We start from the raw sequence: 27,869 nt of genomic DNA, 5'->3' as shown, positions 1-27,869 counted from the left end.
CAGCTCCACGAGCCCCCGAAGCACCGCAGCCACGGCTCAGTGGGCTCCAAACCCCTTGGGAGACACGGGGCCACCCCGATGCCATACCCTGCCAGGGTGTTTGCGAGAGAGGCACTTGCTCTATCTGCCAGAGGGGTGCCCTGGAAACCTTGGGCTCATGCTGAGACCCACTCCTGGCTCATCCCAGCACCAAACCAGTGACCTTCAGCCCTTTGTTACTGGGTTTCTGTCCCAGACGAAGGATGCCTGGGCTGCACACAGGCTCCCCTGCCATCCAGGAACGGGCTGGGGGCTTGGCAGGCTGGCAGCCTGGAAGGTGGCGGCAGCAGGACTGCTGTGCTGCCGCCACCTTCCCAGAAGAGCCTCCAAAAGCCCAGAGAAGCAGCTCTTGAAGATGTCACTTGCATTATTTCTCTGAGCAGACCGCCCTCCCTGCAGCCCGCTCTGCCTGCGGCGCGCTGGCAGCTGCAGAGGCACGAGAGCCTCCTGGAAGCCAAGCACGCGCCTCCCGCCACGATTTTCTCTCATTTTGCCTCCTTTATCAGCCAAGCTGGAATGAAACTCTAAACCCCCGCTCAAATCCCTTTAGCTGCTATCTGGGTACCTCCATCACCTTTATCTTCCCGGGTCTCTCCCAGTGTGCGTTTCAATTCCAAGCCCCAGCTCAGGATGACACAAGGTGCTGATTCTTAATTAGCAGCCGCTGACCTTGGCTTTGCTTGATTCTCTTTCCTGTCACTTTCCCAACATACTAATTATCTCCGAACACCGGGTTTTACAGCTCCTCTTACCACGGGTTAGGTTTTTCCTCTCCCTGTCAGCTGTGGACCCGCGCTGCCTCCCCCCGCTGACCACATGCGTGGCTGCAGGGCTGGGGGGGGACACGGGGACATAGGGACGTGGGGATATGGGGCCATGGGGACATGAGGATGTGGTGCCAGCAGGGCTGCCGAGCTGTGGAGACCCAGGTGCCAGGTTCTAGCCAGCAGCCAGGTGAATTCTGACAATTTTAGCCAAGCTGCAGAATTTACTAGAACTAAAAACGGGGCAAAATTCCAGCTGTGTGACTTGGCATGAAGCCAGGGGAGCCCCCTCTGACCCCCCCCGTGGCAGTCCCCATCCCATACAGTGTCCCATACAGTGATGGGCCTCATGGCCCTGTCCCCGGGCCACCCTCCAGGCCTCGCCTTCCCTCACACTGAAGCCGCAGCAGCTCCGGAGCTCCCCAGCACTGGGAAGACACAAAGGGAATGCAAATAGTTGTCGGATCCCTCCGGGGGCTTCGCTCACCCACATACACGGCTCTGAATAAAACGCAATAACTAAAGCCAATAAAACTCCCTGTTTCCGAGCAGCAGAGATCAGCGGGGGGCTGTTTTTAGTTAGGGCCCCTGGCAATGGAAGAAAATAAGATGCTTTATTTCATTACATCCGAGTTGAGAGGGGAAGGAAGAGGTCTACGGTAAAAATTAAGGGCTGTAGCGGCGCTCCTCAGGCTTGCTCCCGTGTTTATTTTAAGGAAATTTGCTTCAGTCTGGACACCGCTGAACCCGTGCAGCTCTAGCATAACTAAAGAAACGCCGAGCGTGGCTTCCCAGCAATTCTTCAAGGAACCCAGGCAGCAGGCACTGCAGCACAGCTGAGGCCTGCCACGGGCACCAGCACGGCTCTGGCTGCCGCAGAGGCAGCCCCACAGCAGCATCGGTCCCAGCTCGAAGGCCAGGGCTCAAAGACCCCAGCTGGAGGTCGCTTCCCCTCGCCGCCCTGCAGCCTCACCGCACCCTGCCCCAAGGCACCAGTGGGGCCGGGTTTGCTCCACGTGCCGGCTGCTTTTCATGTTCCTCCATCCTCCAGCCCTGCGGTGTAGCCTGAAAACATTTCTGTTGTCCCCTGGGGGGAGCTTCGGGTGCTGCTTCTGCTGCCCCAGCTGGGTGGATCCTCCCTCGTGGGCTGGAAACCTGCCCCAGCCCCGGCCCCGGCCCTCCCGCAGGCAATCGGGGCTGGGTGACTGCATTTGGGGCCGTGTGACTGTCAGCTCGGTGCTGCCTGGGGACACCAAACCTCTGCCCGAGGAGGCTGGAAGGAGCAAACAGGCAGAGCAGCCATTCCAGAGGTGGCCTGAGCCTGGCAAGGCTCGCTGAAGGTGAAGGCCACACGTGTAAAACCAACAGCTGCTCGCGGGAACAGCCCTTCGCTGCCCTGTCACCAGGGCCAAGCAGTGCCAAGAGCCTGCTGAGGGCTCCGTGCAGGTTGTGCAGGAAGGACATCGCAGCTCGTCACCTGGGGAAGGTCCCTGCAGCCCCACGGGCAGGGCAGAAGGGGGCCAGCAGCACCTGTGTGCGGGGGGTGCTGCTCCTCTGCAGTCTGAGGGGTGACTGACTGGGGAAAGGAGGTTCCCCCCTTCGCAAGCCTGATTAATAGGATTGCCTTAACCTTAAGAGGATTGGGTTGATGAAGGTAATAAGATTACTGCTGGTTTCAAAGAGCAGCCCAGAGGGCAGCTGGGCAGGGGTGAAGGAAGCACCAGGAGGCGGCGGGGCTGCAGGCGGGAGGAGCGTGGGACACATCTAAGTGCCAGTGGCCAAGGAGAGAGGGGGACAGGGGAAGATGTGCTCTTAAATCTGACTGAAAGCTTTTTAGCTGGATTGTGGCTGCTATAAAGTATTATTAGAGAGAGAAATTCTCTGTGGGGGACAACAGAGCTGCTGCCAGCATCACCCAGGGCTGCAGGCGTGCAGCACCCTGCCTGGCTCTGCAGTTGCTGGCGCAGTAAGCGGGTGGTGCTCTACGAGGGGACCCCGAGCCCTGTGCTGCGCTGTCCCCCTGTCCCCTGCAGCTCCCTGTGCTGAGCTGAGAGTCTCCAGGAGTTCTCCTGCAGCTGGACAGGCGCTTGCAGACCCTGCACGGTCCCTGCAGCACCCACACAGAGCAGCAAAGCGCCCACGTGGCCAAGGGGAGCACGGCTGCAGCGGTGCCGGCGCAGAGCAGAGGCTCCAGCAGCCTCGCATGGGCTGTGAATGCATCTGCTGTGAATGCATCTGCTCAGGGGAAGCAAATCCTTGCGGCATAAACAAATAGGGACACATGTTTATCCCTCACTCCATTCACACCGTAATAAATATTTATTTCACGGGAGCAGCTGGTTAATCAGAGCTTTGTCTGACGCCGGGATTCATCTACCAACCCTCTGGACGAGAACGTTTTTAAAGTGTATTTATGGTTCTGAGCTGAGCTCCAGAAGCTGTGAGGTAGCCCAGGAACAAATCTCTACAGGGGAAGTACTCTGCACACTGTAGGGCCCGGCAGTCCCAGGGGGGAAGGATGCAGCTGCCCCTCCACGCCCACATCACACAGCCCACATCAAGCGGGGCTAATGGCAGGGGGAGCACTCCCATGCCACGCACGGCAACAGAAGTACCTTTAATTATGACTTTGTGTGCTTTGTCTGTGGGTTGCACACACATCAAGCAGTTAAGCATCTCTCCACACCCTCAGAGGTAACATTTCATCAGACGGGAGCACCCAACGAAGGGAGGACGGGTGCTGAGAGCCCGGGTGCCCCTCCTGGCACAGCCCTGCCTCTCCAGGCCCTACAAACAGAGCAAACACGGCCCCATGCCGAGGGCTGGGCGGGTTCTGGGTGGCTGTCAGACTTTCCAGAGGGCTGGGGCAGCTCCCCGCCAGGCTGTTTGCGCTTTATCAGAAAGCTTTTCCCATTCCTCTCCACCCCGCTGCCTCGGTGGCTGCTCCGGGGTTTCCAGGCGTGCCCTGGTGCACAGCGAGCCCTCGCATGGCACCGTGAGGATGAAGCTTTTCTCTTTCCCAAGCAGAGATCAAAGCAGGCACGGCCTCTGTCTCCAGGGAGGACTCTCTGCCTTCATTTCCCACCTTTTAATCTATTGTGATACAGAAATGAAGCCCAGGATGAGGCAGGTATTCAGGGAGAAAAGGAAGCTGCAGCCACTGCCCTGGCCACCCACGCTCCTTTTGGCACAAGGGACGGGCCCTGCCTCGGGCTCTGACGAGCTGCAGGTAACGAGCCCTGGCTGGGGAGGCACAGGGGGCACTGCCCCACACCCCCCTGAGCCTGTATCCGTACCTACCTGTACCTAATATATCTGTGAAATAAAGCTGCCTCCTGCCAACACAACCAAACCCCCATGGGGGCAGCCCCCAGTTTGCTGCCGGAGCCTCCCCAGGGTGCGGTGACAGCAGCACAGCCCCGCCGAGCCTCACCGCCCCCACGCAGCCTTCCTGGGCACACCCCTGGCACGCAGGCAGTGGGTGGGTGCTTTCCTCTCCCATTCATTATTATTATTATTATTATTTTTACCTTGCTGCTGTTTGTTTCCTTTCTCCGCTCGCCCAGCCCCTCTGGAAGGACGCGCCGCCCGGCTCCCATGCTCCAGTGACTCCTGCTGCTCTGACAGCTCTCTCAACCCTGTGCTAATGCTGATGGCAGATGACAGGCGGGGAGAGCAGAAGCTCCATTTTAGGGGACAATTCATCAACTCTGTTTACTGTTTGCTGTGTCCCCCGCGCAGAGCCTCTGGGATCTCAAGCGCTGGCGCAGACACGTGTCTGGAAGCACGCTTGCTCTCTCCTCAGCCTCTCCAGCAGCGAGAGGAGAGGAAAAAGCAGGAGCAGTGGCGAGACTCATGGAGATAGAGATCAGGGTGAGGGCCCCTTTTGCACCCAAACACCCAGGTTCTTCCTGGCAGTTTCACTGCAGCCCCAGCGCCAGCAGAGCTGCAGCGAGGGCAGCCCGGGATGCAGCGAGCAGCGGTGCCAGCAGAAGGCAGGGCCGAGCTGAGCAGGCATGCGCCGAGCAGACAGCCCCACACGCCCGTGATGCTCTCCTGACAGCCCCCTGAGCGGGGTTTCGCACACCGTGAGCTGCTTCTGTCCCCTCTGAGTGTCCCAACCCCGTGCTGTGTCCCTTGCTCACACCCTGAGGCCCTGTCCTGGGCTCTGCGAGGCTCCGGGCAGCTACTGGCACTGCCACAGCAGCAGGCCCGGCCTCGCAATCCTCTCAGCGAGCTTTTCCTGCCTTGAACTCGAGCAGGAGGCTGAGCACTTCTCTGTCCGACAGATGGTAATTAAATCTAATCCATGAACCCTGCCACGATCCCAGGCAGCAGCGGAGGCTGCAGGGGAAGCGTTGAGCCTCGCAGTTCCCCTCAGGTGAGCAGCTCACAGCTCAGTGCTGTAAGAGCTCTGGAAACCTCCTTCCTCCCCAGTGCCCCGCTGCAGAGTTCAGGGAGACATTAACAGAGGGAACAGTGATGCTCTCACTCCCTCCGTCCTGCACGTGGCCACGCTGTGCCACCCAGGGGGATGCAGCAAGGATGCTCTGAGGCAGAGAGGTCCGTGGGGCAGGGAGCTTGGTGCTCGCCTGTGCTCTCCAGTAAGGGCATTTCCAGCTCTGCTCAACTGCCCTTGCTCTCACCAACCAACCACTACCAGGAGTAGTGGCCCAATAAACTGAATTTCCACCGCTCACAAACTGGCAGCATCAACCCCGCAGCACGTCCTGCCCGGGAGCACCCCACAACCCTTCCTGCGCTGCTGCCCCCACCACGTCTCCTTTCTGAAAGCAGCAGAACAGACCCCCAGGGCTCGGAGCTTGCTCAGAACCAGGCATGCCTGGAGGCTCACTTTGCTCCGAAATTCTCATGGCCCTGCTGGCTCCCACTTGGTGCCGCAGCGCAGCCGTGGGGAACCTGCTGTGTTTCCACAGGAACGCCCAGCACTGCAGGCTGCTCAGCTTAAGCCAACGTTGCTTACATTTCATCCCCCAAAATTGCCTTCTTGCTGGATGTTTGTGCTGGTTTATAGAATAAGTCTGGCCCCTGAGCCTCCAAAGTAGGGAAAAAGGACGTGGGTTGGCATCTTGTGGTCCCACCGACCTCTTTACTAATTAAGCAATTCACAGTGCACACACTACTGACTTGTTCGCAATAAAAAGCAAAAATTACAGAGTATTAACAATGGCTGAGCCCAACCAACGTGCTGACTCCCCGCAGCCCAACCCAGGAGCCTGCCCCTGCTCATCTCTCATGGCAGCGTGCGGATGGCGCAGTCTTACCTTGGCCTTGCCTGTGCTCTGCAGGATGTGCACCAGCGCGGACGCCATCTCCTCTTTGTTCTTCACGCTCAGCGAGGGCTCCAGCACCGAGCACAGCACCATGTAATTGTTAGTGATGTACTCGGCAAACTCCTTGTACATCTCCATGGGGAGGATGCTCATACTCTGGTAGCGTGACTTGATGCGGATCATGGGCCCCGGGGACTTGCCCTTCCCGGGGTTGGGGCTGACCACGGGGTACCATTTCTCCACAAACTGCCGGCCCGTGACGGAGCTGACAGGGATGTTCACCTGTCCGATGAAATTGGTCTTGTCCTTCTTTTTCTTCTTGTCAGTCTCTTTGTATAAGTGCACCGTAATGTTTTTGAGCGATGGGAGGTTATTAAATTCAAAGTGCTCCCCCCAAAAGACATTATCAGTTTTCAATTTACAGGTAGTTCGTGCATAAAGAACGTCATCCAGGCATAATTCACACAAGTACTTTTTCTTAGCTGGCAGGTCCTTGGCTTCAATAATCCATAACTTTAACATATTCTCTACCCTTCTGCTGTTGTCCTAGAAAAAAAAGATGCAAAGAAAAAAAGGTCAAGAAAAAAAGACAACAAAGCCATGCACAACAAAACTGGAGATATGAGTTAATTATTTTGGATGGGCTAAATGAGCACAAGCTTAATTACATTTTATTTTAAGGAAATACTGGCTCTCAGGAATTTGCATAATAATGCTACTTATGTTAATTTTCCAAATATCACCGTGCTCTCCATGTCTGCTGGTGCCAATTAATAAAGGAAACAAGGGAGATAAAACCCGTCCAAATCATAAATGTTCCATGTCCAATTCACTGCCAAGAGGACCTCAAAAGAAACCTGGAAGAAAGAACCTCACCGATAACTAATGGCTGGTGCAAAACAAGCTATGTTACAGGTACCACAAAGCCACCTCCCCTCGCAGTCCAGCCGCTTTGCAGCAGCACTGGAGTACATTTTCTGGACCGCATCAGAGCAACAACAAAGGGATCTGAACGCACACTCAGGGATCTCCTTGTCCGTGGCTGGAACACAACCACCTCTGGCATGGGAAGAGGCTTTTGCAAAACTTCACAATATTTAAGGGCACAAGTCCAGAGCATTGAACTAAAACATCAAGAGGAATGATGGGACACAGAGTGAGTCACGCAGTGGACTCATTACAATTCAGAAATAGAGATTTGGCTTGAGATCATTTAAACAACAATGCAGCAAAGGATACCGCGGCTCTTCAGCGGCTCCCCAGCCATGCTGACCTCGCCCTGGAGGAACATCCAGGGGCATCTGCTGCAGCAGCGACTACAGAGATAAAGCACTCGCAGCTGAACTGCTCCTGGGGCTGCAGTAACCTGTTTTGTCTAGGAGCCCTCACTGAAAGAGCAACCGTGGCTTACCCTGCGCAGCTTTGGAGGCTGGGCAGGAACGTTTCTGCTGGGAGCCCACAATGGGGTACTGTGGGTTCAGGAAGTACACACAGGAACTACACAAGAACATTGAATTCCTGATAGAAATATCAAGTCAGATACTGAGAGTTTATTGTCTACGAACTCAAACAAAGATGGAAAGTTAGCCATCAGCTAATGGCATGTTTCGAGATGAGGGCATCTTTCCAAATGAATTTCCACTGAACACCACATCTCAAAGCCATCCTGACGTGTCCAGCCCTCCCTCACATTCCCGGGACTTTGCTCATGGTGTGATGCTCCAAACCTCACACAGCTCGTTCAGGACATTATTGCCGGGCTGCTGTGCTCGGAAAGGCACTGGAGTCACTGAGCTGCACGTGGAGTCACTGAGCTGCACGTGCAGGAACACGCTACAGGGGCAGAAGCCCCCTCTCCCCTCTGGCACTCCCATGCTGACACTGAAGGAAATCTCTTATCCTGACTAGGAGAAATGAGCTCGGACTCAGAGGGCTCCTTTAGCAGCCTGCCAGGCTCAGACCTATCCTGCACACAGTTATCTGTCTGATGCCTGGGATGAATTTACAGGATCCCATCATTTGTGTCTTCTCTGATCAGCAGAAAGTGATGTGTTGATGGAGCTCATCAGCTGTGAAATCCTGCAGCTGATTAGTCCTGATCAATCTCTGTTAGCTAATTCCAGTGCAGAGAGGGAGAAGCAGCTCTAGGCTTTATTTGAGGAGGTACTCCAGTCTTAGTGGGCCATAAAAACACATACTGGGCATCCCTGTGGTCAGTGAAGAGAAAGATTTGTTTCTGGATATCTTGCACGGGATGGTTTTGCCACCCTCAACTGCCTGTAGAAGCTAAAGCTACATTTCACTACTGCCTCAAAGAACGTGCTGCCGTGTGCCACCTGAATTTCTCCATCACTGGAGCAGACCCTGCAAGTACTACCATAGTCAGGGAATGTGGAATGTGAACTTCTGACTATTCAGCCTTGTAACTTTGCTGGCAGCTACCGGCCATCTGTCCCAGCAGTGCCGGGAGCTGGGAAGTCCTACTTGAGTGGCAAGTATCATTAGTAACAGAGCAGGGCTGAAGATTCTTCAAGTCTGATCATTTCACAGCAACAGCTGAAGCAGCATGTGCTGAGAAAAGAGGAAAGAAATAATTGGCACTTTCACGTAAATATAATTGTGGAAGAAATGGAAATATGGAAAAAGGCTGACCCACAATTACACTTACTCACTAAAATGACAATACGTCCCCTGCTGCTACTATGCACTGGGCTATAAAATGTAATAACGAGGAACTGAACTACAGCAGAGGCAATTCCTCAAAGCCACTACCTTATTTGGGTGCACGGCACGCCGCAGGTTTTCCATCCATTTATCTCGCTCTGCTGCAGAACGACACGAGAAGCACTTACTTCCTGATGAAGTCGTCACCTACAGGGAAAGGAACAGGATTATGTCTTGACCAGCACACTGCAGACTGTGATACGGGGGAGAGGGGGAGTTAGGAAAGGTGCTAGTGGATTTTTTTCTTTTTTTAAGTAAACAGCTTTACCCAAGCATGAAGCAACAGCCCCTAAGGCTACCAGGAAAACAGGGCAACTCTGTTTGTCACAGAAATAATCATGGAAGCAAATTCCAATTACTTCTCTTCTTCCACACCAGAAAACACAAGATAATGGCCCCGTGCATGTGATGCTTTAAACCACCAAGCTCCTCAACTGAGAAGAGTGCAAATCCTTAAATGAACTAAAGATAAACTGCAACCACTTGGCATCCCTCCAGATTCAGCCCCAAACTTGTAGTTGGAACAACCCAGCCCTTGCTTTCGGAAGAACGCCAGGCCCCGGCAGGCTGGCTTCTTGCTGTCCCCCCCTCCACGTCCTGTTCTGAAGGCCTTGCTGTGAAGAACATGGGGCTGAGGACATGCACCACGCTGCTGGAGGGCCGGAGGCATTCCTGTGCTCCCCGCACTGGCTCCCCTCAGCCAGCCACAAAGCCCTCAGCCGGCTGCTCTCCCTTCTCTGTACCCACTGGATTTGGTGATGCCCAGAAATATTGTTTCTGTCCATCTCTGGCTTGCCAGCAGATGGGCCTGGTTAGTACCTGAGGAACTCCCTCCGAGTTTCAATGCCAGCAGGCACGCCGCAGAGCTCTGTGCGCGCCGTATCGCCTGGCAGTGTGCGTGTTTACACCCTGCACATCGCTTATCTGCTTCTGGGAGACACGATCTCCTCTAATTTCATACATCTCCCCGAACCTGTCCTTACAAGCAGAGCTGGCACTCGCTTCCATTCATCACTAGCTAACCTCAGCCGTGAGCTGAGCACATCCCTGTGCACAAAGACATCTCCGCACCAGGACAACACAACGAGAGGCCTGGCCTGCCTTTTCACAGCAAATGCAAGAAATCTCCCCACGCTTGATATCCCCCAAGCTCTCTCCTTCAGGCAGACACTGCCCTGTCCTTAATGCATTCATTCTGTCCTGCAATACTAATATTCTGTGGGGCACACGTTATCTTCCATTTCTAAGAAAAGACAACTCCATATTACTAGGCACAATAGTATGATCTTTTCAGCATCCTTTCACGCTTCGATATTTCCCATTTCTTTAAAGTTTCCCATCACAAATGTGGCCTGTTTCATCCCATTTGCTGCTCCTGTCAACCTCTGTCCCTGAACAAACAAGCTTCTGGTGGCGCAGGAGATGTACCACTCACAAAAGAGACTGTCCATGGCGTGTGACACCTTGCCCTGCCCATGGTGTGGCTGCTCCATATTTTGATCCTTTTCTCAGCAGAGCTCCTACAACAGCTCTCCAGATGAGCACGGCCATACACCTGCATGGTGATGACACCCAGAAAGAAGCCACGCGCAGCTGCATCGCTGTGACGTGCTCCAAAACTGCTCAGACAAGAACCTAACAATGCAGAACTTGAGCCCTGGCTTGTTTGGTCCTCAAATTCAGCTGTGCAAGACTCAAAATCAGCCGTGTTCAAATCCAAAGCATCACAGTCCTGAACACTGCTGGGACAGCCACACCACCCTGCGGTGCCACAGCCGGGTTTCTGTACCCCAGAGTGAGGAAAAAACCCTCCCACTGGCACTGAGTGAGGTCCACTGAATTCAGTCCTCCTTAGAAATCAGTTAATAAAAGTGTAACAGGTCAAATATACTTTTCAGTAAACTCTACCATTAGTCCATTTCCTCAAAGGCCATTTTTCACATTGTTGTTTAGCTCTTTTGTTTTGATGGGAGTTTGGTATACAAATGAATTTCCCCAAAAAGAGGATTATGGCTTATTTGATTGTTGTGGAAAGATGCTCTCTTAAAGACAAGTTCTCCTTGGTGGCACACATGGATCCCACAGATGCCTAGAGCATTCATATCCAAATAAACAAACATGCAATTTAGCCGTCCTTCTATTGGCTTTGTTAATTAAATGTGTGCGTGTTTTTTTAAACAGCTGTCTGTTTAGTTGAATATCTAATATATTTTCTTGCCACACTTAAGTCAATAGGTTAGCATTGAGTTATCACAGTAAAATTTATGATTCAATTCCCAAACAATTACTGATCAACTAATCATTCAAAAGCTACACAAGACTATCTGTTCACCCAAGTGAGAGAAGATAAAAGTCCTCATGGCAGGTAGGAAGCCTTCTGGATCTGCTGGGAGGTGAAAGTCCTATCTACCATGTGTGACCAAAAATGGCATTTTCCACCAATCTGCAATAATCTTTTGGCTTTCAGCTCTGACCTAAATATTATATGGTATTGATGATCTTCATGACATATTAATTACCTTGATAAAGAGAGCATTCTTGTCTCAACAAGACTTTGGATGTGCTAAATAACTGTTAAGGTGCAGGATAAACACACGGGTGGGTGATCCCTTAAGTCAGACAAAACCTTGTCATTTCTAAAATGTGTTAGGCACAGCATCCTCAGAGCATATCACAAGGAATCTCACTGGTGTAGCAACAGAGGATGATAACCGAGTTACTAAAGCTGTTTCACTCAACGTGTGCAGGAGATTTTACAAGTTCAGGCTGGAGCTGGCAACCCCATCACACCCCCCGGCACAAGGGCACAGCCTGGGGCAGCCCCGCAGAGCCTGTGACGGCTGTCCGGGGTCTGGAGGGCTGTGTGAAAACAGCAACTGCTTACACTGTGGGACTAAACCTCTCCTCTAAATCCTCCCATGCTCAGGCAAGGCTAGGATGAGGCTCCAAGGTTCCATTTGCAGCGGAGCCATCAGCCCAGTAGCAGCTTTTCCTTCCTCCTGCTCCGCAGCCCCCAGGCAGGAGCTGTGCAGCAGGACAAGGCTCTGGGCTGCCCGCACAGAAGCACAGCCCTTCCGTCCTGATTCCCATTCCTGGCCCAGGTCACCGGGATCCCACAAATAGCAGAGCCAGGAATAGGCTCTGGGAGTCTGGACTCCCAGTCTCCTTTACGAGGCTAAGCTGCCTCCTGTATATTTAGCACACACAGCATATGCGGCGGCTCTAGATGATTACGCTGACTGGAGGTCTTATAAGGAGAAAGAAGACGGTGCTGAATAACTAAAAACAATCACTGAGGAAAACAAGTAAGCACTGACTTCCAAGTACTCAGCAAGTCAGAGAAAAAGCAAGTTTCACAGACCTAAATAAGCAGAAAAAGCCCGATGCAGCACTGAGAAAGCGCTGTGTGAGTGCTGACTCTCCCGGCCCCCGGCAGAGCCGGAGCCACCACACGGCTTCACAGCGGCAGGCCAGGCCGAAGGAGAGAAACAACCCTGCCATAACCTCCATACAGCACGCTGCCTCAACAAACCACTTGCTTTCTCCACTGCAGATGATTTCAGCACTTCTCTCTCATCTCCAGCCCTTTCCTTTTCAGCTCCCGAGGCTCTGGGCCGCTGTGGCGCGGTGCGGGAGGAGCTGCGTGAGGCGCCTCGTGCTGGGGGTGGTGAGCGGCGGCTGGCCTTGCTGGCACCGTCCTGTGCCCAACCACACCACTGAGAGGAGACGATTTCGGACAGCGTGAGGCTGGCACTGCCCTGCACCAGCAGTGCTGCCCTTTGCCTTTTGAGATAGCAGAATTGGCTGTTCCTGACAGGCCTCCCTAGGGAACGGATCCACTGGGGCTTCACAGGGCCGGGACCGGGCACAGCATCACCACAGAGCCTCTTCGCAATCCGTTGTGTGGAAAAAGTCTTGTGTCTGTGACTCAGGCAGGCCCTTCTCACTTGACATTTCTTGTCCAGGGCTCATTTTCAAGGACAACAGCATGAGTTCCTCACTCTTATGTGTTCCAACACACGGCAGTGTCATGGCCCAAGCAGCTGCTTCAGTTTTCCTCTCGGCTTCCCACAGACCTGACCCAGAGCTTTCGTAGTTCCACACTGCAGGAATTGCCACGAGTTTCCTGCTCTTTGCTGAGCTTCCACTAAGAAGTGGCAATGGCCTATGCCATGCCCTGCTTGTACTTACTGACAGAGCAACGCTGAAGGATTTGGGATTACGGACAGGACCCTCGGGACAGAGGGGATATTTGGGCTCAAGCAGAAGTCTGCCTTTCTAGTTTGCTAAAGCATTCTCCAAAGCAAAACAACAAAAGGCAACTTTCATGCACTGAGGAGCTGCCCGTGCAGTTCTGTCGCTCTGCTTCCAGTGCTGCCTGGCGCGGGGAACCAGGCGCTGGGGCACACAGCACTCGGCCGCCCGCGCCCTGGTTGCTGCCCTCCCGCCGGCAGCGCTTACCCTCCGCCTCCACCCGCTGTGTGGGGAGGATTGCGGGCACTGCCCACTGCCCATCAGGGATCCAGAAAGATCTGCAAACTCATTTCACTTCTGACCTGGCGCAGTATTTGAGAGAGGCTCTCCGGAGATGCCAGACCGATGCATTAACACAATGTGCCATTTAGCTCTCACCTAAGCGCTTCCCTCTGGAGCTTGTTGATGAGTAACCATCAGTTACAAATCAATGCCCCTTTTGTTTTCCAGCATTCTTCCTTCACTCTGCAGGATTTGCAGAACAGCAATTAACATGTTCTTTTTTTTTTATGACTCTTCTTTATCCAACTCTCACTTAAAAATGGAATTTTCTTCCTCCTTACAAGTGCATGACTTGTGTAATTTCCCTCTCAGTCAACTTCTACAAGTACTGTTCATATCCCTTCCCCTTCTCTTGTGTGCTGAACAGAATTGGTAAACAACTCTTATATTATGGATGTCACATCTATTTTCCATCTAGCTTCATTTTATCTTTCTTGAGTGGAATGTAATAGAGGCCATATAATTTACAAAACTGTTCTCCTCCTGACCTGCCACACTTGCTCAATTCTACAGAGAATGAGCAGCACTGGAAAATTTATATCTCAACCCACGCCCTCAACTTCAGAGTTCATGTTTGGGGCTATTTTTTGGTCAGACTGCTTCTGTATTATGCACTTGTATTTTAAGAAATGGATATTTTAATTCATTTATTTCAAACTGTTCTAATTTCAGTAATATAAAAATATTCATCTGCCCCATCTGGCTCCTCTTGGACACTAACAGTGCTGTCTTTACATGCCTCTGCCCATCCTAGGAATGCATTCCCATCAAATCTTACAGTACAACCCAAGCACGGCTATATGGTTTATCTACTTGCTGATGTCCAAGTACAAACAGATTACCTTCTCTTCACAGAAACACAAGTATCAACCACCTTATTACTGTAAGAAAACCACTTCCCAGTTCTATATGCAGGTGCTGCCATAAGCAATAAGGCTTTTCTGTCCATGATGCAGGGCAAACAATTCCCAAGAGGCACTGCCTTATGCTACAATCTTGTTTGTATACGTCCCACAACCTCCTGCTAGCACAGACCTAGCCACGTGCCATAAAAGATGCAAATATCCATTAAAAAAAAAACACACTGAAATATAGTTTTTTTTAATTACCCAGAAAAGTGAAGCTTGAGATTTCTAGACAAAATCCTCAACACTCCCAGTAATAGCTGTAGGCTATCTTTGTGACCACGTATAAGATCTTTGTACACACAGAACTGCGACGAGCACTTTCTGCTATCTGCATGAACATAAACTACAAATTCAAGCTCTGCTAATGCAGGTTTCTAAGTAGTCCAGCACCTGTGCCAGGAGCAAGCCCTGCTGCGACAATGGTTATAAGGCAAAGAGCTCATTGCTCTGATTTGCGGGTGTGCTTCTCCTTGGAATTATGAAGTAATTTTCTGCCCGTGGAACGGTGTCTGTGTAACAATTCAGAGCAGAAGCGTTTTGTAACAGCGAGAGCCCAAGATGTGATCCTGCACCCGGCTCCCCAGCCAGCCCTGCTACACGGCGTACAGAAACGCTCCTTACCTCGAAGCAGTAGTCTTGTCCCAGGATGCTACTGTGGACCGGCTTGATGACCACTTCTTCCTCCATGCTGAGATCCAGAGCCTCAACAGCACTACTGGGACTGAGCAAAGACTCGTGGGAGCGCGATTCTTTCAGCCTCGGCATTAGATGGGATCTGGAGGAAAAATGCAGCCGTATCAGTGGATGCCTTCCTGCCCAGAGAAATGATTCAGCCCATCTGTTAGCAACAACTGCAGAATATTCCTGTGAACTTTATGCCACGAGATAACAGAGGGCCCAGAATAGCATCCCCCTGTGCGCAGGGACTCTTCTCCCCCTCCAGAAACACATCCAGCTATATCATGGATGCAGACAGTGCGGATCCAAGCTCTGTAACCAACAATCCGAGGGCTTGCGCGCTCCATCCGATTGTTACACACATCCCCAGGATGGGGAGAGTGTGGAAAATAAGGCCATGATAGCCCTATCGATTGATCTAAATGCTCTGGAGTCCCACTGGCAGCATTTAGCAGCGGGGAGCCCACAGACAGCAAGCAGCACACCATTTTCAGAGACAGCCAATACAATCAATGGTGCTGTAACTCTTAAAGCAAAATCAGAGAGCTCGAGGGGAGGGGAAAAAAAAAAAAAAAAAGAAAGATAGCTAGGTACTCCCAGGGAAAACACAACACAACCATAAAGCGGCGAGGGAAAAAATAACTTGAGAGCAGAGGGAGCAGTTGCTTTCTGTATAGTCTGCACCGTGTAAAATGTTCCTATGCAAGCCAGCCCACAAAAGCTCTGATCCCAGCAACTCTGACCTTTAAAACCTCTGGCAAACACTTTGGGGTCTTCCAAAGAGAACATGTGTCCGTCGGTCTGTCTATAAAGAGTACGCTGCCTTATTCAGAGGCGCAGAAGGACAGAAATAAGGGGAGTTGGAGATATTCTCAGCGCAGTCTTTTACGAGCAGAACAACAAAGCTCCCAATATTCTCTATCAGATTGCTCTGCCTGTGCGTATTGAGTTTTGTCAGTCTCCAGAACATAGCTGACCAGAACACAGGGAAATGTCAATAGTGCATGCAAAATTCATAGCTTCCAGTGACTCACATGCCAAGCTCAATCTAGAAAAAGCCAAAGCCAAGTCTAAGATAAACAGCGCTGGGAGATAAAAAGGTGCTCCTCGAGCTTTGCCATTAAGATTCAGGCCATCGATAGATCCCGAGGTGATGAAGGATCAGCTTGCAGCTGGGAATGGGAAAGGGACAGCTCTGAGGGCTGCAGGCCACCCCTCGTGCAGCTGCTCAGGGCACAAACAGCCCCCAAATGTTAAAAGCCTTGGGTTACTACAGACCTGTATGGGGTCAGAAGCGGTGGCTTAGAAGCACCAAGGCTCTCCATCCCATTAGCAATTCTCTGAGTTGCCTTCTCACCCCACACCTCTATTGCAAATAAATTGATCTTTAGGAACTGAGCGCAGTCATTTCCCAGTACTCTGTGGCAATTTTGCACTATTTTCAGAGAGAAGGATCCATACCCTTTTCCTCTGAGTGATACTGTAAGTGAAGATAGATTGAGAGTAGATAGATCAAGTTGCCCTGGGTGCTAAGTCCAGGACTGATACCCGGTAGCTCAAGAACTGCCAACACAGACCTGATAACCTCAGACTCGAGGCATTTATGGGAAGTCTTATTTCTGCAATTTGCAGATGAAATTAGAAGAGCTAAGTAACCAAGCTGGGACTTGCCTTTTTGTGTGGGCACATATAAATATTGATAATTTCAACCTACAACTGAGGAACTACGTACTGTAATGCACCGAGCTGGACTGCTTCATGCTGGCATAAGAATTTTTGCTGACATTAAAACAAAACAAGTCTATTTTTCATTCAAAATCACTGCAGCTGCAAGGCCACGGGTGGGAATGCAGATGTGCAACGCAAAGTATCACCAAGCAGGAGTTTCTCAGGACATTTTCACCAGATGCATCAAACGCTTATTTCTATCTCCCCGTACTCTGCTGTACATCTCTGGGTATTCTAAAATTAACAGGATTTTCTTAGACACAGGAGTATTTGGGGGGTGCTTCCCTAGGCAGGATGCGTTCCCTGGCTGTCTTTTCCTCCCGATCAGCAGATCAGATCCGACCCAGGTCGGCACCACCAGCACTCCTCACCAGATGCTGCGCTGCATGGAGGAGCGCTGTAGGTCTCAAACCAGCCCTAAATGGCGCAGCATCTGTCTGCGTCTCACGAGCTAAATGGGGAGATGTCATTAATTAGAGGCTCTCGTTGGAGATCGCAGCGGAAAGGCTGAGGTCCTTCTGCCAGAGGAAGCCCTGGCAGAGGGGGAGCGCTGCCGGCGTGGGGGCTCCTGGGGCAGCGTCCGGATCCCCCCCAGCACCCCCAGACCTGCCCTGGCGCCGCGGTGTCGCTCCTTACTCTGAACACCCCGATCCAGAGGAGAAAGCATTTCTCCCACCCTTTATAAGGAACGTGACATCCGTGGCACGATCCCATTTCCTGGAAGATGTCTGCCAGGCCCTGTCACAGCTCCCACGCTCCCTGCTGTAGGGACAGCACAGGGACGGTCCCACAAAGGTCACACGCTGCTCCCTGACTTGTGGGGTGAGGACATTCTCCTCTCTGAGAGCCTTCAGCCTCTCCAAACACGGGGAGGAGGCGGCTCTGTGCAGTCCCTGGAGAGGCCTCGGAGCACCGACAGCTCTGCCCCTGCTGCTGCGGTCACTCAGGCCTGCAGGGCTTGGGGCAAGGACAACTTACTGGGTGACAGATGGCAAGAAGTGCAGAAATAATAGTAAAAAAAAAAATAAAAAAAATAACAACATCCTGGCTTACAGGAGCTGATCAAATTCAGTTCCTACACCTTTGTTTTAATATGGTGGGAGCGTCCAGCTGCCCAGAGATGTCTCACAGCAGGAAGCCCTCCTTCCAACCAGCACATTCAGTTCCTTTTGCCGTGGGCCTTATTTTAATCCCCTTCTACATGCCTAAAGTTCAGTTGAAATGAAGGAGGGAAAAAAAAATATCTCATAAAACAGCACATTAGTTCTAAAGAGAAATAACATTCCTGCTACTGGCACTGACCTGGAGAGTCCCGCACAGAGGCAGACGTTGCTGGTTATTAAAGGAGGAGGTTTACTGCCCCAGAGCAACGAGCGAGGGTTGTTCTAAATAATAAAAGCCATAAAGCACTGCCACGTGAGGGGACGCTACGCCCCTCTGCCTGCTTCCCTCATAAGCAGCCAGAATTAGGGATGTTGGGCCAGGACTGCACCCCCAGCCCAGGCAGGACTTTGGATATTGGGGACGAAGCATGGGGCCAGAAACCATCCTCACCGACTGCGGGGCCGGGCCCTCAGCACCGGGCACAGGAACCATCTGTCTGCCAGCAGGACCAGCAGGGCTGCTGGGGAATTCAGGCCCCGTGCTCCCTCAAGAGCAAGGATACTCACCGAGGCTACCAGGAGGGAAGATGTGCAGGGCCTGTCTACACAGAATTAGTCTGGAATAGGTCTCGTGTGTGAAACTCGTACGCTCTTATTCCAGAATTGCTTTCTTGTGAAGACAAGCCCTCAAAGGGGCAACCCCAACAGTTTTCATTTCAGGACTTCACCTGCCTGAAACCACGCAGCTGCTGACTTGTGTGGTTTTCTGATGGAAATTTTCCTGATACTTTTGAAAGACAGAAGCGAACCGGGAACCTGGCTGGCTAGCTGCAGAGAGGGGGAGCAGACACAAAACGTAAAATGCAGAAGAAAAAAAAGCTAAGAACCTTTCTTAAATCTTCTATTCTGCTGTGAAAGCAGAAGCAGATTGGGGAATCCTGAGGGAAGTCCAGGCCCCGCATTGAAGATGTCCCGTTAATACCAGCTGCGGTCGGCCACTGCGACACCAACGCCCCGCTGCCAGCGAGGCCGACAGCGCCCAGCTTAAGGTCCGGAAGGATCGGATCTCCTAAATGACAGCCGTGACCCTAGGCACGTTTCCAGGTCACATCCATTCACCGTATGCAAGTTTTCAGGGGCGAACAGCTCTGCTCAGACCCCCGGGGCAGCCCTCGTCCCCTCGCCGTCCTCCGCAGGGGTCCTGCGGGCACAGACACAGCCGGGACCCGCCTGCAGCGTCGGCACAATTTAGAGCTGTGCCCAGCCCGGGGATTAGGCTGTGTTATGACTGAGAACAAAGTGGGCGACTGCACCAAACTATCTGCAGCCTCAGAGAGGAGAAGGCAGCCAGTGGGGCAGGCACACCGTCCCCTCCAGCTTCACCAGAGGCACAAATCTGGGTGCTGGGGAGCTGTGCGGTGTGGACTGGAGCTGTGCGCCTCACTGCTGCATGGCCCCAGCTGCTCGGAGGAGCCACATCCTCCAGCAGCAGACACCAACGGGGCTCTCCTACACCTCGGTCTCCCAAGCCCCCCCCAGCCTCATGAGCAGTGCCCGTGTGAAACCCCAGGGCCCGGCGCTGCTTGCTGCTAACCTCCTGGCCGCTGCCGCAGCTCTCACCCACTCCTGCCCTCGTGCCTCATCCTGCTGAGAGTGTTGCTTCAATTTAACAAATAAATATCCAAGTGTTGTTATGGGAATCACCACGAGGAACAGCAGAACTGAACTTGTGTGCTCCCAGAAGACATGGGAATGTTTTTTTTTCTCTGTACGTCTGGGTGAAGTCCCCACGAGCGCTCTGCGTGCGGCGCTGCGTCCTCCCAGGACAGCAACGCCCATGTTCTGCTAATCCGAGCTTTCCCCTCTGCTCTCTGACCTCCAGCCGCTGATCTGTGCCGTGGACGTGCCGCCGTGGGCTGAAGCAGATGCCCCACAGCCCTTGGGATCTCCGGGCACAGGCTCAGGGAGCACTGACCAGGGCGCTCACCACCGGCAGCTGCGTCACGTTGCCCTCACTGCACAACACCTTCACCCAGCAAGACAAAGGACGTGTAATTAAACTTATTAATGGCTGCCCTTGTTTTTAGGCTGTTCTCGGTTTCAGCTGGCAGCAGGATTAATTACATTCAGGAGGACTCTGTCAGCTCAGACCACGTTCCAGGTTTTGTTTTTGCCCTGCTGAAGGGTGATTTAGCTCACGACGTTCACCTGGGCAGGGCCCGTGCTGGGCCAGCAGTGGCCACAGCCAGGTTTGCCAGAGCCAACCTGTCAGTCCAGCAGGGTACGAGCAGCAAGGACACCAGCAGGTTTGCAACATGCAACATGAGAGAAGCTGCAAAAGCAAGCAAAATGGCTCGAGAGCAAGGAATAAACATGGATCAGAAATGCTGCTCGACTTTCAATAACCAAGCACGATAAGCTAGAGGAGCAACTTCTCCCTCCTTCCCAAGAGCACAGCGGGACCACCATTTCTCTCTTTCAACAGTAACTAATGCTTCCATATAAAATACGACCTTTTCTTCCCACATTAGGCTAAATCGGCATCTATTAATAGCGTCACATCTGTGGACAGCTGATACAGAGGACGCGGAGCCACCGCTCTTTGGAATTTAGACCCCAGGCCTGCCCATTCCCATGGCACTGGGAGCCTCTGGAGCAAGGAGGAGCAGGACAGCCACGGCAGCCACCGGGGCAAGGACGGGGAGCGCAGGCAGCAGCAGCAGGACCATGGCAGAGCCTCCTGGTGCCCTGCCACCGCCCATGGGCACCGGCGAGGTCGGGGCGCTCCCCACCTGCACCCCACATCCGCGGGCTGGGAGGAGGGTGGGGGTGAAGGCTTTGGGTTTTTGCCTATGAAATCGTGCTCAGCCTAACTCAGGAGGCAGGATCCAAGCGAGAAAAAAGCCGGGCAGGATCTCTCCTCCTGGATCAGCCACAAGGAAAGCAAAGTCGCAAGCTCCCTCCTTCTGCGCCACGGCCCCAGCTCCGGAGCCCGGCCGCGGGCCGTTGCCTAAGGCAGCGGGGATGTTTTAATAAATAACGCTGGGAACAAAATGCCTCGCACACAGCGCTGCTAAAAATACAACGCCGGGCGCGGAGGAGCCCACGGGGAGCTGCGGGCCCCACGGGCAGGGACCGGGACCGGGACCGGGCGGCTCCGCCACGGGGGCTGCGGAGCCCGGAGCCTGCGGGGGAGGCGCAGGAACCGCGGGGGGACCCCGGGGACAGCACCGGGGGGCGCGGACACCCGCAGGGCACATGCACGGCCCCGGACCCCCCCCCCCCCACCCCGCACACCCCCATCCCCTCCCCATCCCCACCGCCCCGCTGCTCACCCCGCGGGCCCGGCCGGGCTGGGGCCGCCCCATGCCGCGCTCCCCCGGCCCGTCCCGGCCCCGCCGCCGCCGCCGCCGCCCGTCCCCGCCCCGCTCCGCCCCGCTCGGAGCCGCCGCCGGGGCCGCGGGATTGGCTGCGCTGTAGCTGGGCAGAGCGCCCCGGGGCCGCCGCCGCCGCCCTCCCCGGGCCCCCCCCCGGTACCCCCCGGATCCCCTCCGAGCCCCGGTCTCCGGTGCCCCGATGCTCCGCAGCCTTTCGCCGCCCGGCTGCGCTCCCCGCGATGCTCGGTACCGGGGATGGAGGCAGCCGCTGCCCGCCCCCGGTGCCCCCCCGGTGCCCCCCCCGTGCCCAGCCCCGGCACCGACCTGCCCAGCAGCCAGTAGCATTTGCAGCAGCAGCCGGCGGCCCCCCCCTGAGCCATGCCCGCACCCCTCGGCCACGCCGGGGACCCCCCCCCGGGGACCCCTTCCCGGTGGGTGGCAGCCGCCGGGGCCCCGGAGCGCCTCGGGGGGGGCTCAGTGCGGCTTCACCCCCCCGGGGGGCACGGGGCAGGCAGCGCAGCGGGGCCCCCCCGGCCTCGGGCAGCTGACGGAGCCCCCCCGTTCCCCCAGCAGTGCTGCCACTGCCAGCCCGGCGCATCGAAACGCCTCCATGGCTCATGGGGAGCGAAGTGGGACTAAAAGGCAAATGGAAAAGCCCCGAGCGGCACCGGCCCCCGGCTGCTGTTTCTGGCTGCTTCCTTTGGCCACTTTTCGGAGGTTACCGGCAGTGGCTGCAGCAAATCATAAATCCTGCGGCTCACGCGCGGCTGCTCCGGGGATGAAGCGGGCACCTGGGCGGCATTGGAGGGGAAAATGAGCACAAGGGTGAACAGCCCTAATTAAAACAGCACCAAGTGCTTCCCCTGAGCACAGGGGGCCAGCGGGTCTCAGGAGGACAGGCAGGTGCTGACCCGCAGGCCGGGTTGCTGGGCTGTTCTTGGGATGGTTGTGGGCACCCTGAGTCCTCTGCCCAGCTCTGACACCGCTGTCCCACAGCGCTGTGCCCCTCTGCCTCCTCGGGCAGCGAGGTGGGCTCCAGCCTCACACGGCTCTGCAGGATCCTGAAGGCTTGGCGGAAAAGCAGCACCGTTGGGCTTCACTAACACGGAGCCCTGGCTGTCACCTAACGCCCCTGGGGTCCTTTTCTTCCTTCCAGGGCAAACCAGTCCCCGCTGTGCCCTGGGGACAATGCCAGCGGCTCACCAGCCACGCCGGGATGAGCAGCGTGGGCAGCACAACGCCCCACTCAGCGCGGCTCCCCCCTTGGCTCCTTAGCAGAGCGCACGCAGACCCCTTCCCCTCGCAGTCAGCAGGCAGGGATCTGGATTAACACATTTTTTTTGCCTTCCCCCACTCCCCCCACCAGCAGTTTGAAGCTCTCTCACCGTTTGCTGGCAGATGCCATGCACAAAGAGAAGCTCGCTGTCCTCGATCTGCTTTTCAGGGCTTCTATAAAGTAGGGCACCAGCATCAACCCAGCGTCAGGTTTTTGATACATCGCTGGAGTAGCCAAAAATAATAACGGGCAGCTTCACTCAATCTTTTCGTTCTCAAATCTGCAGCAGCAGCAGCACAGGGGTCCTTTGTGTGGCGGAGCAGAAATTTGGGATGTGCCAGCCCGAATCCGCTCAGAACCCCCTGGCTGCTCCGTGCCGTGGGCTGGGCTCACCCGCAGCTCCCAAGCAGAGCCCCGGGGTCCTCTCCACGGAGCCATCGGCCCTTCCCCGCCGCCATCGGTGAACACCGGGCTCTGCTCCCCACGTTTCCTTTAGCACCTTATCTCCCTGGCTGTGGCAAAGCGTTAAGGTCAAGTTACAGTTTTACCAAGTGTTTTATCTCTCTGGCACGGCATAAAAATGCAGAACGTGAACTTTGGAACGAGCCCTCGCACTTGCACTGGGTGGAGAGCGGAGCAGACCAAAGTTAGCAGGAAGAGAGCGAAGCCGGCTCCTCTCTGCACCCCAGCGCAGGAATAATTCCCTCTGCACGTTCAGACACATTATTAGGACAAGCTGGAAGGACGCAGGGAACGCAACGCACGCGTGTGTTTGGCCTTCAGCAGGCAGACAGATGTGCTGGGAACATCGGCTGAGGATGGGGCCCCACGTGGCCCCGTGCTGCTGCCGGGTGGCCAGGGGGAGAGCAGCGAGGGCTGGCCCAAGGGTGCTGGGCGCTGGGAAGCACCGGTCAAACTCCGGTGTGCCGGGCCTGGAATTTTGCCTGGTCGCTGTCTGTGCACACCCGGGCATCGAGACAAAGTTGTGCACGAGCCCAGAGCCCTGGAGCCCTGTGGTGGCCGTCCTGCTGCACGTTCGTTCCCCACACTCTCCCCTCCACAAAACACGAGTGTTTCCTTCCCAGAGGTAACGTGCTGCCGTGCCCGTGTCCCCGCGGGCTGCCCCATCGATTGCTCTGTGTTTGGGCTGATGTCCCCAAGCACACGGCTCCTGGGAGCTGCCATCTGTACCGCACAGGGCACTGATTCCCTCGCCCTCCCCAGCCTCTGGGCTGAGCACACCTGTGAGGTGCAGCAGCAAAACCTCACAGCCAGCTGCTGCTTCCCCTGCCCAAGAGGGCCAGGCAGTGAAGAAGCTGCATGCTCAACTCAGTGCTTAAATGCTGCTGCTGTGAGCATTTCTAGCACCAAAACCAAGCCTGGATGTCAAAGCCTCAGGGGGCTCCCTGCACACCGCTGATCCCCCAAGGGCGGCTGCGTTCAGAGGGCGACCGGCAGGCTGGGAGCAGGCTGGGAGCTGTTATCGCGCTCACGGATGTCTGCATCCTGCCTGCAGCGCTGCATCTGACCTCTCCCCCTTCTCTGCGTTTGCACCTTGTGTTATTTCTGGCATTCCAGCCTCCACCCACACTGTTCAAGAAATGGCATTTGTTGAAGGAAATCGCTGTGCTCCATCAGAGGGCACGTAAAACAGTGCCTTCCGTGGGTTATTGGTGTTTTGGTCACAGCTGGACCCAGGGATTGTTATTTGCCTTCTCGGGTCCCTTTCCCTTCTGTGGCTCCTCCTGGCTGCCCAGCTGGGCAGGGAGGGCACTCGCACCAGGTGCTGCCCCAACCTCCTCCTGCATTTACCTTTTCGAGCTATTAAACACAGGGATCTCTCTCTCTTTTTATTGACTGTGAAGCCGGTTCTCTATGGTCCTGCTGTCTTTCACTCAGGAAAGCCAAATTCCCTAACAACCCTGACGATTAGGAAATGGAAGGCATTGTGCTCACCCAGTTTTACTCCAAATTTACAGTTAAAAGCCTGTTGATGTCGTGGAAAGCACTTTTTGAGAAAGTTCGAGCAACCCCACATTTAAGCATAATTAACGTTGTAAGATGTGTAATTGCACAGCTGGCTTCTTGTCACTGGGTTGCTGCTGAAGTGTTGGGGCTGGGGATAATTATCATTGTGCACCTCTGCCGAAACACTTCTCAGTGTGCCTACTACAGCCCGTGGCACCACCGAGCAGCACACAGAGCTCACTGCAGGTACCACTAAATCAGCTCGCGGGACACCCGATGTTCCTCCATCAAACCACACAGGAGCTGCCGAGCGCTGCAGAAGCACGACCGAGCCGCCCGTAACCTTGACTGCGTCCGTGTTTCCTTTGTCCTTCAGTTCAGTTTTGGCAAAAAGTTAATGTGAAGCTGAAGGGCACAAAGAACCCAAGCACTGCAGATAACGGGAACAATGGCAAAATTAAGCTGATAGATTATTAAAAGATTTCTTCACCTGCTTTATTAAAGCGTGCTTGATGTCCACAGAACTCAGCAGAATCGATGTCTAGCATTTCTGAAAAATCAGGCTCCGTATCACATAATATTTACACCGAAGGAATATTTAACCTCTGACTAATGCTGCCGTTTACTCCGTATTTCATAGCGGCTAGACAGTGGATCTGGACTGGCCAATTTCTCTTCCTGCTTGCAATTAGCTTTCCTTTGCTGCTCTCCTGAACAAGTGCTAGACTTAGGAATTTAACACCGATAAACAGGAAATCTGCCTTTACTGAGGTGCCACTCATCGGTTTTGGAGGTTTTATGTAAAACCTAACAGTGTTATTAGCAGATTTATAAAAATCTTTGTGTGAAGTCCCATTCCTGCAAACATTCAATATCATTTTGTGCTATTAGTCTCGCTTCGGAGACACTACTTAACATTCGATGACAATTTGAGCCAAGAACATTTGCAGGAGTCAAGTTTTGAATTTCAAATGTAAACTCCACAGAGGTGCCAGCAGCATACAACTTCGAGCTTGGCAAAGGCAAATACGTCTTAGCATCTAAACGGTATTTTATTTTGATCTGTCCTTCTGTCTAACAAGATTGGCACACATAAAAGGTTCAGGTTAACAGGTGGTAACTGACTTCGGAGATTGAATAATGTTTGATTGAATAATGGTTTTAACAAAATGATGTTCTTAAAAACCAAAATTCAATCAATGACAAGTTTATAATAATAAAAAGTTAGGACAATGCTCTTCTGTTACTGCTGAACTCTTCCTTTAAAAAAAAGCTCAAAGCACTTTAAAGTTTGTTTTGGCTGTGTGTATTTTATCCAGAGATGGCACCAGGATATAAAGCTAATTTCTTCCAATTGCTATCTGCCCTCTAGCCAGATAGATGTTAGTGTCTTTTAGGGATATAAAACACATCCTTCTCATAGGAGCCCTCTTTTCAGATGGAATGAGAGATTCACGCTGATGAAGCTGGTGATTTTTCTAGGGCTTTCAGAGCAGTAACTGCAGGCAATCCATTCCAGGAGCACTCTCCCCTGCTCTCCTCTGCCTCCGGCACCTTCCAGGGGACAGGAGCCCTTGGAAGACACAGGATGTTTTTGCCCTCTTGTACACAGCATCTGCACATAGCAGGAATTTGGAAAGCAGCAGGAAGGCCGAGGGCAGTGGCAGGTAGGAAAAGGACGGATATTTTAAAAGACCCCCTCAATATTTTTCCCTGGTCTCTGCACATTTCTTTGATGGCTCACACTGACCCCGCTCCCAGGGCCGAGCGGCGCGGTTCTGCCTTGGCCAGCCCCATCCCAGCCGCTCCAGGCTCCCCGAGCAGTCACCCTGTGCCCCGCCGGGGTGCACTGCACCAGCTCCCCAGCTCTCCGTTACCAGTGCAAGTGTCATTACTGCCTACTTCATGTGATGCCAGAGGCCACTACTTCCAGAGCTGATGTAAAAATTGTTATTGGAACTTATACGCTGTGAAAACCCCCTAAAAAGTCCAATCCCGGCACTACCCTAGATGAAATGAGAGCCGCCGCCTGCCAGGGGTACGTGGATAAGAACGGAGCCAAGCGTGCACGCGGTCCTTATCCAAACCCACACCTGCTGCTCCCTCCCCAAAGTTTAACTACTGAACACGGTGTACAGCCCAGAGGATTTAAGATATGGAAAAGGTCAGAGCCACGACTCAGGAGTGAAGAACAGATTGAACAGGGTACATAATGACAGCCTCATTTTAAAGCTAAAATTATTTTTTTCAATAAATTAGGACGAGCGAGCTTGCCTCCACCTCGAACAATGCAGCTCTCCCTGGGAGCAGACCGGAGGAGGGCACGTACACGCAGGAATCAATGCTAATACCCTAAAAGATTAATCTCTGAAAATTATTTCAATGGAATGGAAATGATTTCATATAAATCTCCGTGTAGCAGGAGCAGATGAAGTATCGCAGTGATTCCTAGAACATGTGCAGACTGGAAAAGAGGCAGAGTTTCTCACCGGCGTGGTGCCACCACGCTGCCTGTCCCAGCGCAGGGCTCGGGCTGGCACACCAGAGAACCTAAAGAGGCTGTCGTGCTTCTGAGGTCACGGTCACACAGGGGCGAGGACAGGATCAGGCCATGAACACAGCCAGTTCCGTGATTTCAGAACACAGTCAGGACGGCTTTCTCCAGGGAAGGGAGGACCTGGCTCTCATCAAAGCCAAGGTGAGCGCACTGAAGGCTCTGCATGTGCTGATGAGGGTGAATGTCTCCCTAAAGAGCACCTTTTGGTACCCGCGGGACAAAGCCAGCCACTGGGCAGCAAGCTTTGCACATCCACGTCAGACCTCAGAAGCACAAAGCCTCTGCAGAAGCACAAACCTGGCTGAGTAACACCAGTACCAGCAGGCACCAAGCAGCACGGCAGCTCCGCTGCTGCTGACCACTCGCTCGGGGGGCTGTAGACCTCCAGCCTGCCCTTTCCCCAGGCTGGGAATGGCCCCATGCCCCTGCTCCTGCCTGATTTGGGGCCAGGAGCCTGGGGAGGGCCACCTGGAGCCAGGCTGCCAGCCCGGAGGAGCAGGGGCTGCAGGGCCGGCACCGCAGCTGCAGAGGTTCAGTCCCGGGCCGCGTTCCCAGTGACACACGTCGGCTCCAATCTGCCCCCCAGCCCAGAGAGCAGACAGGGCTGTAGGGATCTCATCTTCCCTGGGAGAGATGAAAGCTGAAATCTCAGTTTGGTCTCAGCTGTCTTTTTAAAGAGTTGTGTGATAGCAAAAGCTAACGAGTTTAACAAGCCCTAATTGCCATTATCACCGTACGAGCTTCAAGCCGAGAACACCAACATTTGTTTTCCTAACTTCTGATCACCGCATTTCTCTCGAAGGGATGAAATGAGACCCAGTTGATCTTGCTGACCAGAAACACTTCTTATCACCTCTTGGATGAGACACGAAGAGCTTCTTGAATGCGCTCTGTGAGCAGCCCTGCCTGGTGTACAA

The 27,869-nt window shown here is 53.8% G+C and overlaps 1 protein-coding gene across 12 annotated transcripts in view; it reads right to left on the bottom strand.

Moving 5' to 3' along the window:
- Positions 1 to 27,869, bottom strand: part of DAB2IP (DAB2 interacting protein) — a 210,179-nt gene that overhangs the window by 25,364 nt on the left and 156,946 nt on the right. For 10 of the 12 annotated variants that reach the window (XM_068656646.1, XM_068656642.1, XM_068656647.1 and 7 more), the window contains 3 exons: positions 14,887 to 15,040; positions 8,870 to 8,968; positions 6,089 to 6,643 (listed from right to left, as the gene is read on the bottom strand). In XM_068656646.1, the coding sequence (XP_068512747.1) occupies positions 6,089 to 6,643; positions 8,870 to 8,968; positions 14,887 to 15,040 (808 nt within the window). Of the gene's footprint in view, positions 1 to 6,088; positions 6,644 to 8,869; positions 8,969 to 14,886; positions 15,041 to 21,109; positions 21,242 to 22,536; positions 22,913 to 27,869 lie in introns of those variants that run through there. The other 2 variants (XM_068656650.1, XM_068656651.1) reach the window with 2 other exon arrangements.

Source organism: Anas acuta, chromosome 20, assembly GCF_963932015.1.
Source record: "Anas acuta chromosome 20, bAnaAcu1.1, whole genome shotgun sequence".
NCBI lineage: Eukaryota > Metazoa > Chordata > Aves > Anseriformes > Anatidae > Anas > Anas acuta.
The sequence above is the reverse complement of the archived record's forward strand: the minus strand, read 5'-3'. Positions and strand labels throughout refer to the sequence as shown.